Genomic DNA, 17,554 nt, shown 5'->3' on the forward strand with positions numbered 1-17,554 from the left:
CAACCGAACTTTGGAAGGACAGACGGGGCTTTCTCTTGAGTTGGGCGGCCAATGATGACTTCAGTACAGTAAAAAGGCAGGCATGCACGATGACGCATTGTACAACTCACACGCTGGCAATAATCGTTTAATGGATCATCAGTCCTGAATGTATTGAAAATATTGTAACGGCCCCAACACCAGTCAAGACAAACCATTCCTAAAACATTGTGCTATTCACCAAACCAAAACAACCTAATGTTAACAGTTGGCCGTTGGTGTGATGCATTATATTGGAAAAGGTGGCCATGGAAAGTCGTAATTTAACGATATAATCTATAGTTATCTGCAATACACCTGAAGACAATGAAAAGGCCACAAAATTAAAGTTGAGAGTTAGCATTTTATTGAAAGAATTCTGAGCCTTTATTCCAGCATTTAGCCATATTAACATTAGAACATCTCTAAGGATTTATAGACTATAGGAGTTAAACCCAGGTCATTAACAACAGGAGTTAAACCCAGGTCATTAACAACAGGAGTTAAACCCAGGTCATTAACACTAAATTGCAGTCTAGATTTGATTAAACAAAACATCCCTTTTGTCATTAGTTTGCATCAGCAATCATGTTTTCAAAATCTTTCACAATATTGAGGCACTTGCATTATGCCTTTCATCAGGTGAATTGAGGAATTCACAGCGGTTGGGTGCATTTTTCCTGTAGGTGTCATAGTCTCCATGTAAGGTAGATGTTGTAGTATTGACCAACCCATCCCATATGGACATCAAAACACATCACGCTACTCCCAAATGGCATGCTATTCCCTTTACAGCACACTACCGATGAGCCTGGTCCCCATTAGAGCTCTAGTCAAAAGCATACAGGGAATAGCCTACAGTGCAATTTGGGACACATTTCTGTTCTTACACGGCTAATAACAAACACATTTCAGTTCCAACCATTTGTTCTGATTCCTCATGTAATTACTTCATTAGGCCGCTGGGCGCCTTCATCACAGGGAAATGTTTCAGAAGCATTTTAGATGCTTGATTCTCTTTATCTGGAATGAATATACTGATTACTGTGTTAGAATGATCATGTACATACTCATATGTAATTTATGGTCAAAATCAAGTGTCCAGACATTAAAATACAGTAAAATCTAGGCTTTGCGGCACATGTAGAAATTAACATTAATAAACAAAAACTAAATAAATTGACCTAAACAAAGAAACAGTACAAGTGGTTCAGACAGAGCAGTACAACATGATAGAACGGGCCTCTCCATTTAATAGTTTGGTTGAGACGTTCCAATACCTTTATAATATATTTTATATAATATAAATGCCACTGATATAAAAATGGCATTGGTTTAAAATATTGCATTGTTTGGCATTTGCATTGCATAGTAATACATCATCTACCCATAACCAGTCAAATCCAGTCAAAAGTCAGCAGTATCCAGTCAAACTCAGTCAAATCCAGTCAAAGTCAGTCAAATCCAGTCAAAGTCAGTCAAATCCAGTCAAATTCAGTAAAATCCAGTCAAACTCAGTCAAATCCAGTCAAAGTCAGTCAAATCCAGTCAAAGTCAGTCAAATCCAGTCAAAGTCAGTCAAATCCAGTCAAATCCAGTCAAATTCAGTAAAATCCAGTCAAACTCAGTAAAATCAAGTCAAACTCAGTCTCATCCAGTTAAACTCAGTAAAATCCAATCAGCAATGACCAGTCAGTCATAACCAGTCAGTCAACAATGACCAGTCAAAGTCAGTCATAACCAGTCAAATCCAGATATAACCAGTCAAAGCCAATTATAACCAGTCACAGCCAGTTATAACAAAAAATAGGAGAGCTCTAGTTCCCCTTCATTTCTTCACCTTCTCCTTCCTTCCTTCCTTCCTTCCTTTTCTCTTCCATTTTCTCAGGGCTGCTGGCACTGTCTCTCCAGAAAGCACACGTGGCTGGGCTGTTTACCCAGCACTAAATATCAGAGAATGTTCAGAAACAGAGTGAAAAGTCCAATAAGAAATGCTTGTTTCTGTTGTCCGTCTGAGAAATGTTTGCACAGTGTGCCGTGATGAATACAGCCCTGAAGTCGTGAGTGAAGACAGTCTGACTAACTGGTCTAACTACATTCTATCAGAACACAAACACAGCAAAGCAGTGTTAGCTGTGTTCTGAGTGCTACGTTTTCTCCTTATGTGCATGGTTAATTGTTTAGATTGTTTTATAATTACAAAAAGATGATAGTAATATCAAATACATTACCATGCATCCATTTGCATGCTTCTGAAATTGGTATTGGCACATTTATTTTTAAAATATACTATTATTAGATAATAGTTTAGTTTTCTTTAACCAGCATTATACAGTTTTCTGTAAAAAGAAAAACAAATTGAGGATTCTAACATCCCACTGTTGAACGAGTTCTGTTCCTACACACCTGTTACACTGAATGATTAGAGATGAAAGTACTTTTAGTTTCCCTTATATATCATCCCCACTCAAAGTATACTACTCCTATACCACTCCAAGTATACTACTCCTATACCACTCCAAGTATACTACTTCTATACCACTCCAAGTATACTACTTCTATACCACTCCAAGTATACTACTTCTATACCACTCCAAATATACTACTCCTATACCACTCCAATTATAGTATTCCTATACCACTCCAATTATAGTATTCCTATACCACTCCAATTATAGTACTCCTATACCACTCCAAGTATACTACTTCCATACCACTCCAAGTATACTACTATATCACTCCGAGTATACTTCTATATCACTCCAAGTATACAACTTCTATACCACTCCAAGAATACTACTCCTATACCACTCAAATTATAGTATTCCTATACCACTCCAAGGATACTACTCCTATATCACACCAAGTATACTACTTCTACTCCTAGTAAACTATTTCTAGTACACTACTCCTGTTGTACTACTCCTATACCACTCCTAATATACTACTATATGTATATTACACCTAAATTTAAACATATTTTTGAAATCTAGATCTAAATTTCAAATGTTTTGCAGTCCCAGACTAGCTGATCTAGAACCTTCCGTCTGGCACATCAGAATCATCAACTGACTGGGGCTTGCTGCTTCGTCAATTAATTCAGGAAAGGCCAGAATGAGTTATGAGATCATGTTGACTGAACAGAAACTAGTTCCATCTCTTAGTCATCTTAATGACTTGGATCATGAAAAGACGTGTAAGTCAATGCAGGGCACTGATGACAAGAGACTGGAATGACGTGTAAGTCAATGCAGGGCACTGATGACAAGAGACTGGAAAGCGCTGATAAGTGCAAAGTCCTTGGGAATGTAATGGGTGTCCCATGGCAACAGTGATGGACATTTTGTAGCTTTTTATAAGTGTCTGTAATTCAGATTGTGATCCTCAGTCTTGGCTGCTTCTTATCAGTGTCTGTAATTCAGATTGTGATCCTCAGTCTTGGTTGCTACTTATCAGTGTCTGTGATTCTAATATCATCCTACCATTTTGTTTTACTACAGTAAGACTGGAGTTGAGTTGTGGTCTTCACTGACCCTCCTCATCATCAGCCCGTCTTCTGGATCCATAATTGGGGTCGTCGGGGCCAGGGCTGATCCTGTTCCTCCCTCCCCAGATGTAGTGGACCATTCTGGGCCTGGGATCTCCCCGGACAACCTGGTGCAGAAGGAGCCCTGGACATCCAGGTTGACACAGAAGAAGCCTGGGAGCAGCTGTTTCTGGTAGTGGTCCAGACGACTGATGACATCCAGGACTGACGAGCTGCTCCCTCTGACCCAGCTGGGGAGCAGGCAGGCTGGGTGTAACTGGCTGGGCAGCGACTGGCAGTGGCGCAGCTCCAACTGGTAGGAAAACCTAGAGACATGCCCGGAGACACAGGACAGATTGATAATGTAAGGATATGTGGTTATACGAGCGTGACTTGGATTAAGTGTGTGTTCGTGAGCCTCTGGAAAAAGATTAGGGCTACAGGGGGACCTTCATAGTGAATGTAAATGATTTATGCTGTGAACAATCTATAAACAACGTGTTAGTGAAAATGTCTGCCTCTGTCAACCGACCTGTCTGTCTACCTGTCTATTTACCTACCTGCCTGTCTGTCTGTCTGCCTACCTGTCTGTCCTTCTACCTACCTGTCTATCTACCTAGCTACCTGTCTACTTACCTGTCTATCTGTCTATCAGCATGTCCGTCTACCGGTCTACTTACCTACCTACCTGCCTGCCTGCCTGTCTGCCTACCTGTCTGTCCTTCTACCTACCTGTCTATCTACCTAGCTACCTGTCTGTCTACTTACCTGTCTATCTGTCTATCAGCCTGTCTGTCTACCTGTCTGTTTATCTGTCTGTCTGTCAGTTTGTGTGCATCTATCCTCACCTTCCAGAGATAGTGTTGGTTGCTCGGGTCATGGCACTCTGAAGAACTTTAACGGTCTGTTCCCTGATCCAGCCCACATCCTCTTGTACGTCAGGCAGCCATTCCAAAAGCCTGGGAGAAAAGAACCAGCATCACAATAATCAACATGACAAGAAGAAAAAGGACATTTACTGAGCAATGTTTTGCTTGCTAGTGTTGCAGTATTTATGGTTGGTTAATAAAAGTAGTAGTGGTAGTCTCAGCAATAAGCCCTAGGCTATGGGAACGCATTAGGCCAACTAAATATGGTTTAAAGGTTTGAAAATTGTTCTTTATTGGAACACTGAACGTTTTGTGCCGTTGCCTTCAATTACCTATGTTAAAATTGAAGTGCTCTGATATTTTTTGCATAATTAATAGCACTTAATTTGATAGACAGGACAGACTCTAGTGGGAGGGTGTAGTTATAGTCTTACCTGACAGTCATAGACAGGACAGACTCTAGTGGGAGGGTGTAGTTATAGTCTTACCTGACAGTCATAGACAGGACAGACTCTAGTGGGAGGGTGTAGTTATAGTCTTACCTGACAGTCATAGACAGGACAGACTCTAGTGGGAGGGTGTAGTTATAGTCTTACCTGACAGTCATAGACAGGACAGACTCTAGTGGGAGGGTGTAGTTATAGTCTTACCTGACAGTCATAGACAGGACAGACTCTAGTGGGAGGGTGTAGTTATAGTCTTACCTGACAGTCATAGACAGGACAGACTCTAGTGGGAGGGTGTAGTTATAGTCTTACCTGACAGTCATAGACAGGACAGACTCTAGTGGGAGGGTGTAGTTATAGTCTTACCTGACAGTCATAGACAGGACAGACTCTAGTGGGAGGGTGTAGTTATAGTCTTACCTGACAGTCATAGACAGGACAGACTCTAGTGGGAGGGTGTAGTTATAGTCTTACCTGACAGTCATAGACAGGACAGACTCTAGTGGGAGGGTGTAGTTATAGTCTTACCTGACAGTCATAGACAGGACAGACTCTAGTGGGAGGGTGTAGTTATAGTCTTACCTGACAGTCATAGACAGGACAGACTCTAGTGGGAGGGTGTAGTTATAGTCTTACCTGACAGTCATAGACAGGACAGACTCTAGTGGGAGGGTGTAGTTATAGTCTTACCTGACAGTCATAGACAGGACAGACTCTAGTGGGAGGGTGTAGTTATAGTCTTACCTGACAGTCATAGACAGGACAGACTCTAGTGGGAGGGTGTAGTTATAGTCTTACCTGACAGTCATAGACAGGACAGACTCTAGTGGGAGGGTGTAGGGAAGCATCATGGCCGTCGCCATCCTGACAGGCAGCAGGTTGCCAAGCGACTGGACCAGGCTGTATTTTTCTGTGCAGGCTTCCACCAGAGCTACAGAGGCAGAAAGGAGAGAGGCATTAATAACAATCTAGAACCAGAGACAATAGAACACACTAGAATCTGAGCAGGAGACTGCAGCAGGGAGGATAGAAAAAACATAGAACAAAAAAAACATTCTAGAACCAGAGTTACAGAGAGGCAGAGGACAGATGAGGTGAAGAGGTCCAGTCTGACCTTGGTGGAGTCCAGGGGGAAGGTGCTGGAAGATCTGGTCCTGGACTGTGGAACTGGACTCGGGGGGTGCTGCTGCCCTGTCCTCTCTGGTTCTGATTCCATTCTCCACACGCTGCCCCTCATGCTCTTCACCATCATTCATGACATCATCTTCCTCGTCCTCACCATCCACTACCAGAGGTCGGTGCGGTCCTTGGTAGTTAAGCAGTCCTGAAGAAGGAACAAAAAAACATAGTCAACCAAACCAACAGAAACCCGAACAAAACAGGCTAGACCTACAATGGAATAGAATGGCTCTCTTTCTCATTCGTCAGTAATACCTAGTTCCGACTGTCACAGTTCTTAATTGTATTTTTAGGGACTGAGGTTAAAATAACCACAGCAGAACAGTAGCAGTGGTTTGCTTTGATACATTTCCAGGATGTTGGATGACTTCCCTCCATTGCTCCTGGGTTGAATGTCTTCATTTCCACTTCAGCAAAACTTGAAAAGCAGCCGTTGCCAATGAACACAATTCACTTCAAAGTGTTTCAATAAGTGAACATGTTGTTTTTACCAGAAAATAAGAACTTGACAATGGGTTCAGTAATTCTGCCATTTACACTATATAATTGTAAATAGCTTTCAGAAGTCAAATAGATAAAATATAGTGAAAGATTTAGGCAGCTGTTTTTTGTTACAGAATTGCGAACATGCAGTTCTAACCCATATTTCCTGAATACATACTACATACAACATACTACATTATCTCAAAACTACAAACACACTTCTTGAAAGTCACACGATATTAACCAAACCCCAGACTGCTCACACATTATTAAACATTATACCCAACACCATATTAACCAAACCCCAGACTGCTCACACAGTATTAAACATTATACCCAACACCATATTAACCAAACCCCAGACTGCTCACACAGTATTAAACATTATACCCAACACCATATTAACCAAACCCCAGACTGCTCACACAGTATTAAACATTATACCCAACACCATATTAACCAAACCCCAGAATGCTCACACAGTATTAAACATTATACCCAACACCATATTAACCAAACCCCAGACTGCTCACACATTATTAAACATTATACCCAACACCATATTAACCAAACCCCAGACTGCTCACACAGTATTAAACATTATACCCAACACCATATTAACCAAACCCCAGACTGCTCACACAGTATTAAACATTATACCCAACACCATATTAACCAAACCCCAGACTGCTCACACAGTATTAAACATTATACCCAACACCATATTAACCAAACCCCAGACTGCTCACACAGTATTAAACATTATACCCAACACCATATTAACCAAACCCCAGACTGCTCACACAGTATTAAACATTATACCCAACACCATATTAACCGGCAGATAAATTCAACTTTGCTCTCAAAAGTCACACAAAAGCATCAAATATAATAATAAAACTGAATACCAATTAAACACTATTGAGGGAAATTGAAATACTACTATAAAAAGTTAGTAATGACTCAATAACCGTAATGTGTTCTGGAATTTCCCCAATTAATTAAGAACTTTGCATGATATTATAGACCATAAATGATGTCTACAAACAATTATTGTTCATATTGTGAAATGTTGCCCAAGAAGTGTTTTAAGACCCTGTTTAACCCTGTTTAACCCTGTTTAACCCTGTTTTTGAAGATATGGTTGTATGTGCCTGGGGACAAAAATAATTTCCAATTTGAAAACACCAATGACCAGCAGATGGAAGCAAAGGCCTGGAGGTCTACTGCAGAGAACATCTGAATGGTACCATTTGGTTCTAAAGCAGTAAAACAGAGAACATCTGAATGGTACCTTTTCGTTCTAAAGCAGTAACACAGAACATCTGAATGGTACCTTTTTGTTCTAAAGCAGTAACACAGAGAACATCTGAATGGTACCTTTTTGTTCTAAAGCAGTAACACAGAGAACATCTGAATGGTACCTTTTTGTTCTAAAGCAGTAACACAGAGAACATCTGAATGGTACCTTTTCGTTCTAAAGCAGTAACACAGAGAACATCAGAAAGGTACCTTTTCGTTCAAAAGCAGTAAAACAGAGACGATCAGAATGGTACCTTTTTGTTCTAAAGCAGTAACACAGAGAACATCTGAATGGTACCTTTTTGTTCTAAAGCAGTAACACAGAACATCTGAATGGTACCTACTCGTTCTAAAGCAGTAACACAGATCATCTGAATGGTACCTTTTTGTTCTAAAGCAGTAACAGAGAACATTTGAATGGTACCTTTTCGTTCTTAAGCAGTAACCCAGAACATCAGAACGATAGCTTACCATTGTTCTTTAAGAAGTGCAGGGCATCTTTATATCCCTGTTTACACATGTTCTTCATTACCTGAAACACATAAGCAATCAATATCCTTGTCAATATCCTTGTCAAAATGTGGTTTCCCTTTAAGGATTATTGAACCGTAAAATGTACAATGTAGCACATAGTTAGAATTTTGGTTATTTTTAAGTTTAGGCAATACTGGTTAGATGTTAGAATTAGATTAAGTTTAGGCATAATAGTTGTTGAGGTAAAGGAAAGGGTTAGGTTAAGGTTAAAGCCAGGATTAGGGTTAGAGCTAGGATTAGGTTAAGGTTAAAGCCAGGGTTAGGTGTAGGGCTATGAAATATGGAACATGGATTTTTCAAATCAAAGTATTTTATTTATCAAATGCACCGAATGACATAGCATCATTCTGAACAATGAAATGATTGTGACACGGCACATGGCATCTACACAGTAGCATTAAAAAATATACAAAGCAAAAATATACATTACAATGAAAACTAGCAGCAATTCCAAAGAGTGTAGAATGGGGTTTATATTATATTCATTTAATATTATAAATATAAGTGTAATATGCCTATGTTTTAATTCCATTGCATTATTTTATTTTTATTTTCACTGTGAAGCACATTGAATTGCTTCTATGTATGAATTGTGCTATATAAGAGCTCAGGACACTCTGTATAGATTGGTGAAATTGTGTGTGTGTTGCGTGTGGGTATGTGTGTGTGTGTGTACCTGTGGATCAGGAGGGAACAGAGCGCTTGACACCCTGTACAGGTTGGTGAAGGTGTGTGTTATGTGTGTGTTATGTGTGTGTTATGTGTGTGTTATGTGTGTGTTATGTGTGTGTTATGTGTGTGTACCTGTGGATCAGGAGGGAACAGAGCGCGTGACACTCTGTACAGGTTGGTGAGTGTGAACTGGATGGAGGTGTTGGTAAAGCGGAGTTCGTGCATGTTGGTGGACCTGTCTCTAGGGCAGATGTCACTCTCTCCAGAGAACGGGGAGACTGTGATGGTGTTCTTCAGCTCATACTGGGGCAGGTTGTCACTTATCCCTCCATCCACATACCGCTGGGGGAGAGATGGAGACAGGAGGTGGAGGGGCAAAGGGGAAGAAAGGAGGAGAGTGGGAGAGAGGGGGAGAGGGGAGGAGAGGGGGAGAGGGGAGGAGAGGGGGAGAGGGGAAGATAGGAGGAGAGGGGGCAAGAGGAGAGGGGAGATAAAGCGTTATATTGACAGGCTTTAGGTTAAATGACCCCCTGCGTCAATTGTAAAAGGCTACAATTGACACAGCTGGTGTATGACGTGTTGTGTGATGTCAGGCCCACTGTCCAGCCAATAGGAGGGCAGGAGAGGAAAGGACAACCTTGAACCAGCCAACAGGAAGGCAGAAGATGAGGGGACAACCTTGAACTCTCTGTCAACACTCATAATGACCAAGGCCTCACTCATTCAGCTCACCGAGGGTACTCTCACACACTCACACACACACTCTGAGAAAGAGAACATTGACCACAGGGGTGTCAGACTCTTGGCATCGACATATTAATGTCCCTAATAAAACCCCTCTTCCATTGGGTGAACACCTTGATTCTAACTACATCCCTGTAGGTCCAGTTCATTACCCACGCCCATCTAGAACCTCATCAAACACCTCTGCCTCCAGAACAGACCCAAGTCTTCAGGGTCTGGGTTCTGCTGATTGGACGGCGGTACATTCATGTTGTGAACAGCCCTGCTGATTGGACGGCGGTACATTCATGTTGTGAACAGCCCTGCTGATTGGACGGCGGTACATTCATGTTGTGAACAGCCCTGCTGATTGGACGGCGGTACATTCATGTTGTGAACAGCCCTGCTGATTGGACGGCAGTACATTCATGTTGTGAACAGCCTGTTCTAATTGGTCCAACTGATGCAGTACTGGGTTGGGGTCTATGGACCAGGCTGCTGTACTCAAGTGGGATTTGTCGGACCGCACAATGTTTTTCAACTCCTCAGTAGTCTGGTGTCGGTCTACTGCTAGGACCACTTCCTCTTGTGTTTAGCTGATGGGAGTGAAACCCAATGCAGTTTTCTGATATAATAGCCAGTCTGCAATGAGGAAGTGCTGTTTACAAGACAGATTTATGCACAGCACTTCTGCAAAGTGTATGTATCTGTGGCCCAACCTAAACTAGCTGTTCCCACTCACAGGTCTTGAACTGACTGAATGTTTATTGTCTGCCAAGCCGTTCTCTGTGAAACCTGGACACTGTCATGAGTGAACAAGCCTGATCAAATCTACCTCAAACCAGGACACTGTCACTAATGAACAAGCCTGATCAGATCTACCTCAAACCAGGACACTGTCACTAATGAACAAGCCTGATCAGATCTACCTCAAACCAGGACACTGTCACTAATGAACAAGCCTGATCAGATCTACCTCAAACCAGGACACTGTCATGAGTGAACAAGCCTGATCAGATCTACCTCAAACCAGGACACTGTCATGAGTGAACAAGCCTGATCAGATCTACCTCAAACCAGGACACTGTCATGAGTGAACAAGCCTGATCAGATCTACCTCAAACCAGGACACTGTCATGAGTGAACAAGCCTGATCAGATCTACCTCAAACCAGGACACTGTCATGAGTGAACAAGCCTGATCAGATCTACCTCAAACCAGGACACTGTCACTAATGAACAAGCCTGATCAGATCTCGCTTACTTTACTCTATCTGTCCACTCTAACATTCAGCCAAACAACTGAATTCCTTGACTCTATTTGCTATTTACAACATGTCAAGGCAACATAACTGAATGTCTTTAGGAGCGGTTAATTTTGGTGAACAGTGTTTTACCCTGATTTAATGTAGGTTACCTTGCATAAACGTTTCTGCTAAAAGTACATTTTGAATGTAAATTACCTTTACTGTTTTACTTAGTAGTAAAATTTGTCAGAAACATGACTTTGTAAACAGGTTCTTTTATATGTTAATAAGTGACAATGATTAAAGTGTGAAACCAAAGCCAAATCACAAACCATCTGGGCCATTCAAGACAGTCAGAAAGGCTGGAAAGAAAGCAAACATTCCAGAAAGAGAGAGGTAGGGGGATTCACCCAGGGAGGACAGGGGGGGGGGGGGGGAGGGGAGAGGGAGGTTAGGGGGTTTGGGGGAGGGGGGGGGGGTTAATGGGAGGGGAAGGGGAGGGGGGAGGTTAGTGGGAGGGGAAGGGAACAGGGGAGTTTAGAGGGGAGGGAGGAGAACACCAGCTGTATCTGAGCCAAGACCAAGGACAACAACAATACATGGAAACCAAAGACTGGGAACAAGGTTAAAGGTCATTCTGCTGGGCAGACCAATCACATTTGAGGAGAGGAGCAGCTTGACCAATGGACAGGTTTGCACCATACATTTACTTTATTTGGCAATAGGGAAATGTCTGTTACATGTTTCAATAAGGTGAAAGCATTTTGGTGCTGAATGTTGGAATACATGTATGGAATGAGAAGGGCTTCCACTGTGGTCAAGCTGCATATTGGCTAAACAATTATTAAACACTACAATTTTAAAGAATATCAATGATATGTTCTATTTAATATAAATCTGTAAACAGTGGGCAGTGTTTAATTCAAGGTTAAAGTATCTGTAAACAGTGGTTAGGGTTTTAAGGTTACAGTAAGGCATTAGATTAGGGTCGTAGTTATGGTTACGGCTAGGTCACAACTGATAAGAAGCTAATAACTCACCACTCCTTGTAGCGTTGGAGGAATAAGGCCACAGTACACAGGGATGTAGGTACTGCAGACACACGCCTGGAAAGACACACACACACACAACATTTTAAGATTGTCTATGGTGTTAAACCCACTGTGATTCTGACAGGAACTACACACCCAGGATGCTCCAGGTGGGTTCGACACCCACGGGGGGCACATTCACTTAACCACTGTTTCACTGCCAGGGTTGTGGGTTCAACACCCACGGGGGGCACATTTACTTAACCACTGTTTCACTGCCAGGGTTGTGGGTTCGACACCCACGGGGTGTACATTCACTTAACCACTGTTTCACTGCCAGGGTTGTGGGTTCGAATATACTTAACCACTGTTTCACTGCCAGGGTTGTGGGTTCGAATATATTTAACCACTGTTTCACTGCCAGGGTTGTGGGTTCGACACCCACGGGGGGCACATTCACTTAACCACTGTTTCGCGTGTCAGTGAGAGGAGAATGACTGTTCAGGTCAAGGTCTGACTTTATTGGCACTGCCCAACCTTCTGATCTTTCAATTTCACTTTCTCTCGGTATAAAGTCACTAGATCTGAGTCAGCTGGAGAAACCTATTAGTCCGATCAAAGTTTGTAGCTATAATGAGGGTTGTCATAGTATTTAGGTGGGTCTTACTCTAACTCAGGTTCCATATGATGGCAAATAAACACTATTTTATTAAACCACAAAGGGTTAATTAACCACCCTTTCTCATTTCTACTGCTCTAACTGTCTTGGTTACCACTTCATAATATTGTGACTGTGTTGCATCGTCCATAACAACAGCCCTCAGCTGTAGTATTCTAGCTTTATACCAGAAACCCTCTGGCGAGTTAATGGAGATGGGGCGTCAGGGATCCTAGTGGTTGAAAATTAGAGCCAGTAACCGTTAGGTCGCTGGTTCCAATCCCAAAGAAGGAAAATAATCTTTGGATGAATCTTTGTGCAAGGCACTTAATGCTAATAATGGATTTTGTAAGTCGCTCTGCACAACAGCATCTAATAAATGACTAATATGTAGATGCAGATACAGTACTTTGTCACTGGGCACCAACTAACAAACCTACAAAGTCCTACCTATGCCTAAACCCAGCCAATGTCGATCTTCTTGAAATCTGATTCTAAACCTTTCATAGGAAACCTGCATATGGACTGTCAGCTGATTACGGTCAATATATGAAACCAGGAATCTTCAATGTGAAGATGTTAAATAAAGGTTGAGGAGGGCAAAAGACTTGACTCTCAAAGAGTGATGCACTCTTGACAAAATAAAAAGTAATACTCACTCATAGATAACTGATGTAGCAGACAGCACAATGGGCTGCTAAAATTAGCATAGGTAAAAAAAAAGACTTATTTGGACATTAAAGTGTTCAAATAAAAATACAATATTTTCCATTGATTTGTCACATTGGTTTTGGCATTGGAAACTGCTAAAGTATGTTGCAAAGTTATGTTACAGTACACATCGAATTTAACATGTTCACATGAAGCGCCAATTTCTCCTCAATTGGCTGATTTTAAACTTGACTGAGGATTTAGAAACGATTGAGGATTCTCGTATCGGCTGTTGATTAACTATGACTTTCAACTTCAGTATGTAAAGGGGCTCAACACAGCCCAACTTACTGTGAGCCTCACAGATACTCTGGTAGGAATCTGAGTAGTGGACCACTGGACTCACTGAGACTCTTGTAGGAATCTGAGTAGTGGACCACTGGACTCACTGAGACTCTTGTAGGAATCTGAGTAGTGGACCAATGGACTCACTGAGACTCTTGTAGGAATCTGAGTAGTGGACCACTGGACTCAGTGAGACTCTGGTAGGAATCTGAGTAGTGGACCACTGGACTCAGTGAGACTCTGGTAGGAATCTGAGTAGTGGACCACTGGACTCACTGAGACTCTAGTAGGAATCTGAGTAGTGGACCACTGGACTCACTGAGACTCTGGTAGGAATCTGAGTAGTGGACCACTGGACTCAGTGAGACTCTGGTAGGAATCTGAGTAGTGGACCACTGGACTCACTGAGACTCTGGTAGGAATCTGAGTAGTGGACCACTGGACTCAGTGAGACTCTAGTAGGAATCTGAGTAGTGGACCACTGGACTCACTGAGACTCTGGTAGGAATCTGAGTAGTGGACCACTGGACTCACTGAGACTCTTGTAGGAATCTGAGTAGTGGACCACTGGACTCACTGAGACTCTGGTAGGAATCTGAGTAGTGGACCACTGGACTCACTGAGGCAGGATGATTAGAAGCACCTTGAACTTAAGAGACCTAGGAATGGCCAGGATCCATACTATATTGGAACCGTAATGTAACATAACAATGTGTATTGCGATTCTAATGATTTTCACAAGTGTAAAATTGCTGATAAGAAATATTTACCCATATTTAAAAGTAAGCTGGAAGAAAAAACATTAACATTCAATCTCCATTTTGCGGCTGTGCTGTCTAGTAGAGACCTGCTCAGTCAGGACGTAAGTGTTTCAGAACAGCTCCTCACCTGCACCAGCTCCTCCTTGCTACTGAAGTGGGACACCAGGACATTCTCTCCATCTGCCACCCTGGTCAGGGATATGCCCAACCTACCGCTGGCACGCCGGTGGGAATCAGGCGGCAGGTTTTTAAACAGCATGGCACGCAATATCTTCACCAAGTTGAAGGAGGGGTGCATGGGCCCCAGGAAACGCTTACGGGCCTCCTTCGCCACAGTAATCATGCTGGCACCTGCCTCGCCTGATACAAACACAAGAAGAGACTGCTTGTTATTTATGTTGCATCATTACGGAGGGTTGCAAAGGCGTAATGTGTTAGGCAGTACTTCTGCTTGCATCAGGATGATGCCGTGCCTACAAAAAACAGAAGAGGAAGAAAGAGCTAAGCAAACAAAACATCACTTTTTACCAGCAGGGAAGTGGAGGAAAACCGAAGACCACGAGAAGACACGGAATAACACATACACGCACACCCAGTAATGGTGTTATTGTGTAATTACCACGTACTAATAATGTAATAATAAAAGTAAGCATTGCCTACCTAAACATGCCCCGCAGACCAGTGCCGAGGCGGTGAGAGCTCCAGCCGAAGCACCGTAAATGTGCCGAGCATTGTGCACTAAAACGGGACACTGTTCCAGTAGACAACTGGCAACACCAATGTGGTAGATCCCCAAGAAACCGCAACCTGCAAAGGAGAGGTTCCATGTCGAATCTAGAGGAAACATGGCTACTGTCGGTCTGCGCTTCTCACACTCGGACTGAAAGTTCTGAAACGCAGTCGAGTTGGCTATATTAAATGCTGGAATACGACGATCTTGAGTGTCTAAAATGTATACATATATTTTTTTTTATTGATTAGCTATTGGTAGTCCTTGTTTCCCGACCATCCATTTACAATGCAGAAAGATTTTTAGTCACATCGTCGATCCGAAGCTAGCTAAGTATATGTACTGTAGTAAACTTTGGCAAGTAAGTGCAATATTTGGTTGTCAACAAATTGATTGTTTCTTTAGGACATCTTCACCATTTCCTTCTTTGAACGTGTTTACTTTCTATTTTTAAGAGTGTTGTTTGCTAAATATATCCACGTATTCGTCCAAAACAAGAATTGTATCCACGCGCAAAACGTCAACAACCGTCTTTGAAGGCTGAATCATTCTGTCACTTTCGAAGCTCTGTCTCATTTGTGCACGCGTGGGAGAGGCGGGCGGATTCCATTGGGCGTGGCCTATAATGCAAAGGTCCAATCATGACCGCGATCACTGAAACACCCGTCCTATCAGTGACTGAGCTCAGCGTGACCTCCTACTCACCTTTATGGGCTGTCACTCGAAATGTTTTGGTTTTCCTAGCTGGGTTTGCCGGTGTCCGGTTATATAAGGCGTCTCTTTTGTTCAACAGAATATTTAGTAAAGACTTACATTCTAACTTGGAAAGTTACTTATTCTCACTTGATACAAATATATCCTATTGCTGTGTAATAAACTAGCTATATCAGTTCAACGCAAAGTCAGTAAGGACCTCTGGGGAAAATAGATATATTCTCCAGAAGGAATGTGTTTACATTTTTCAGACTCATTTAGCAATAATTTTGTTTTTTATAGCCATTGACCCACAAAACTAGCTCTGCTTTTATATTGATTGAACTGTATGATTATAAAGAAAAAAATCCATTCATTTTGAGTTTGCTTTTGTTTATATTTGTCTATGGTTTTCAAACAAAAACAAACAATACAGTTGACTTTAGTTTCTGCTACTTAGACTAACAAAATAAACAAGAAAATGTCTTCACCTGTGGCATATTTTCTTAATGAGTTTTTCTAGGTGAATCTGTCCGACTGCATTTTCAGGGTGTTATCATTGAATGTAGGGTTTTTTATTGAGGGTTTTTTATTTTTCATAAGTTTTTCTTTTATTGAAACACTCTTAGCACATTATGTAATATATTTATAAATAGAAATGTTTAATTGCCTGTAATATTTTAATATAGCCTCACAACAAGATAAAAGATTGAAGGAGATTAAAATGTGTCGAAATAATTCAGTCAATACATTTTCTCTATCTTTATTTGTCAAAAACAAAGTTCTGTAATATAATTGTGTAAAAAATGTGGTAAAATGAAATCAACAAATCTTTGAAACAACTTCCATTAATTTATTCATTATTTATGTTCTTTCTAAAATGATAAACTTAAATACACCAATAAAAATGTAGAATTCCCCCCAAAAACATTCTCCTTAGGCATTTATCAATAATTAATATCAGGCTATAATCAAACAGCATTTAACCATTTCACTGTGAGATTTTTTTTTGTTGTTTTAATGCTTCCTTTGACAATTATAGAAACTACCCAAAAACATGAAAAAAAACATGAATGATATGAAGATTGAAGAACCACTTTGGGTGTAGCTCTATTTTGTTTTAAAACACATTCCATGTATCATAACAGTGTTGAATTCAAACACCTTCCAAAGACCATCTTTTATGTTGGGTGCATTACTTCTAATTTCTTCATTATGCCATCATGGTATTTTGAGAGTTTTTATAGTACATAGACCCAGAAATACTGGTCTGTTCTTTCATGGAAAGAACAGACCATTTGGAAGCTATGAAACAATAGTGTATTTCAAAAACATATCTGCATTGCCAAGTAACATGTGCAATTCTCAAATGGCTTATTTCAGGAACATTTGATTTACATAACACTTTCCTGCCAAGAATAACAAGATACTATTTCATGGATTGGTTCCTAGATTGTTTTTAGCTCATATTGCACTTTGAGTATATTTCCTATTTGGAAACCAGCTTACTATGACAACATACATCCACACACATATTGATGTTTTTTTTTGTACCTATTGAGATTAAAATGAGAGTCTATGACTGTAATCTTCACAAACCACAACACCATTCCGTAAAAACCTGGCCTTAATCTGTGGATACACATTTCATGATTTGAACTGTCATTGATGTTTACCTTTCATTGTG

General features: G+C 41.2%; 1 protein-coding gene across 1 annotated transcript; it reads right to left on the minus strand.

The window, feature by feature from the left end:
* Positions 1-362: 362 nt before the first annotated feature.
* On the minus strand, positions 363-15,714 carry pnpla2 (patatin-like phospholipase domain containing 2). The gene is made up of 9 exons (XM_029115065.2): positions 15,105-15,714; positions 14,572-14,804; positions 12,039-12,104; positions 9,162-9,371; positions 8,295-8,355; positions 5,974-6,183; positions 5,658-5,790; positions 4,393-4,503; positions 363-3,870 (listed from the first exon to the last, which is right to left on the minus strand). The coding sequence occupies exons 1-9, from the start codon at positions 15,289-15,291 to the stop codon at positions 3,513-3,515; spliced, it is 1,569 nt and encodes a 522-aa protein (XP_028970898.1). The 5' UTR covers positions 15,292-15,714; the 3' UTR covers positions 363-3,512.
* Positions 15,715-17,554: the final 1,840 nt, after the last annotated feature.

Source organism: Esox lucius, chromosome 19, assembly GCF_011004845.1.
Source record: "Esox lucius isolate fEsoLuc1 chromosome 19, fEsoLuc1.pri, whole genome shotgun sequence".
Classification (NCBI taxonomy): domain Eukaryota; kingdom Metazoa; phylum Chordata; class Actinopteri; order Esociformes; family Esocidae; genus Esox; species Esox lucius.

What these genes read in the sequence shown, in the direction of transcription:
- pnpla2 (XM_029115065.2), bottom strand. Translation starts at nt 15,291, where the DNA reads ATGTTTCCTCTAGATTCGACATGGAACCTCTCCTTTGCAGGTTGCGGT. An exon ending in GCAAGGAGGAGCTGGTGCAG is followed by an intron (nt 12,105 to 14,571) that starts GTGAGGAGCTGT and finishes GTGTCTTTCCAG; the next exon opens with GCGTGTGTCTGCAGTACCTA. An exon ending in GTCCTGTCTATGACTGTCAG is followed by an intron (nt 4,504 to 5,657) that starts GTAAGACTATAA and finishes CTTTTCTCCCAG; the next exon opens with GCTTTTGGAATGGCTGCCTG.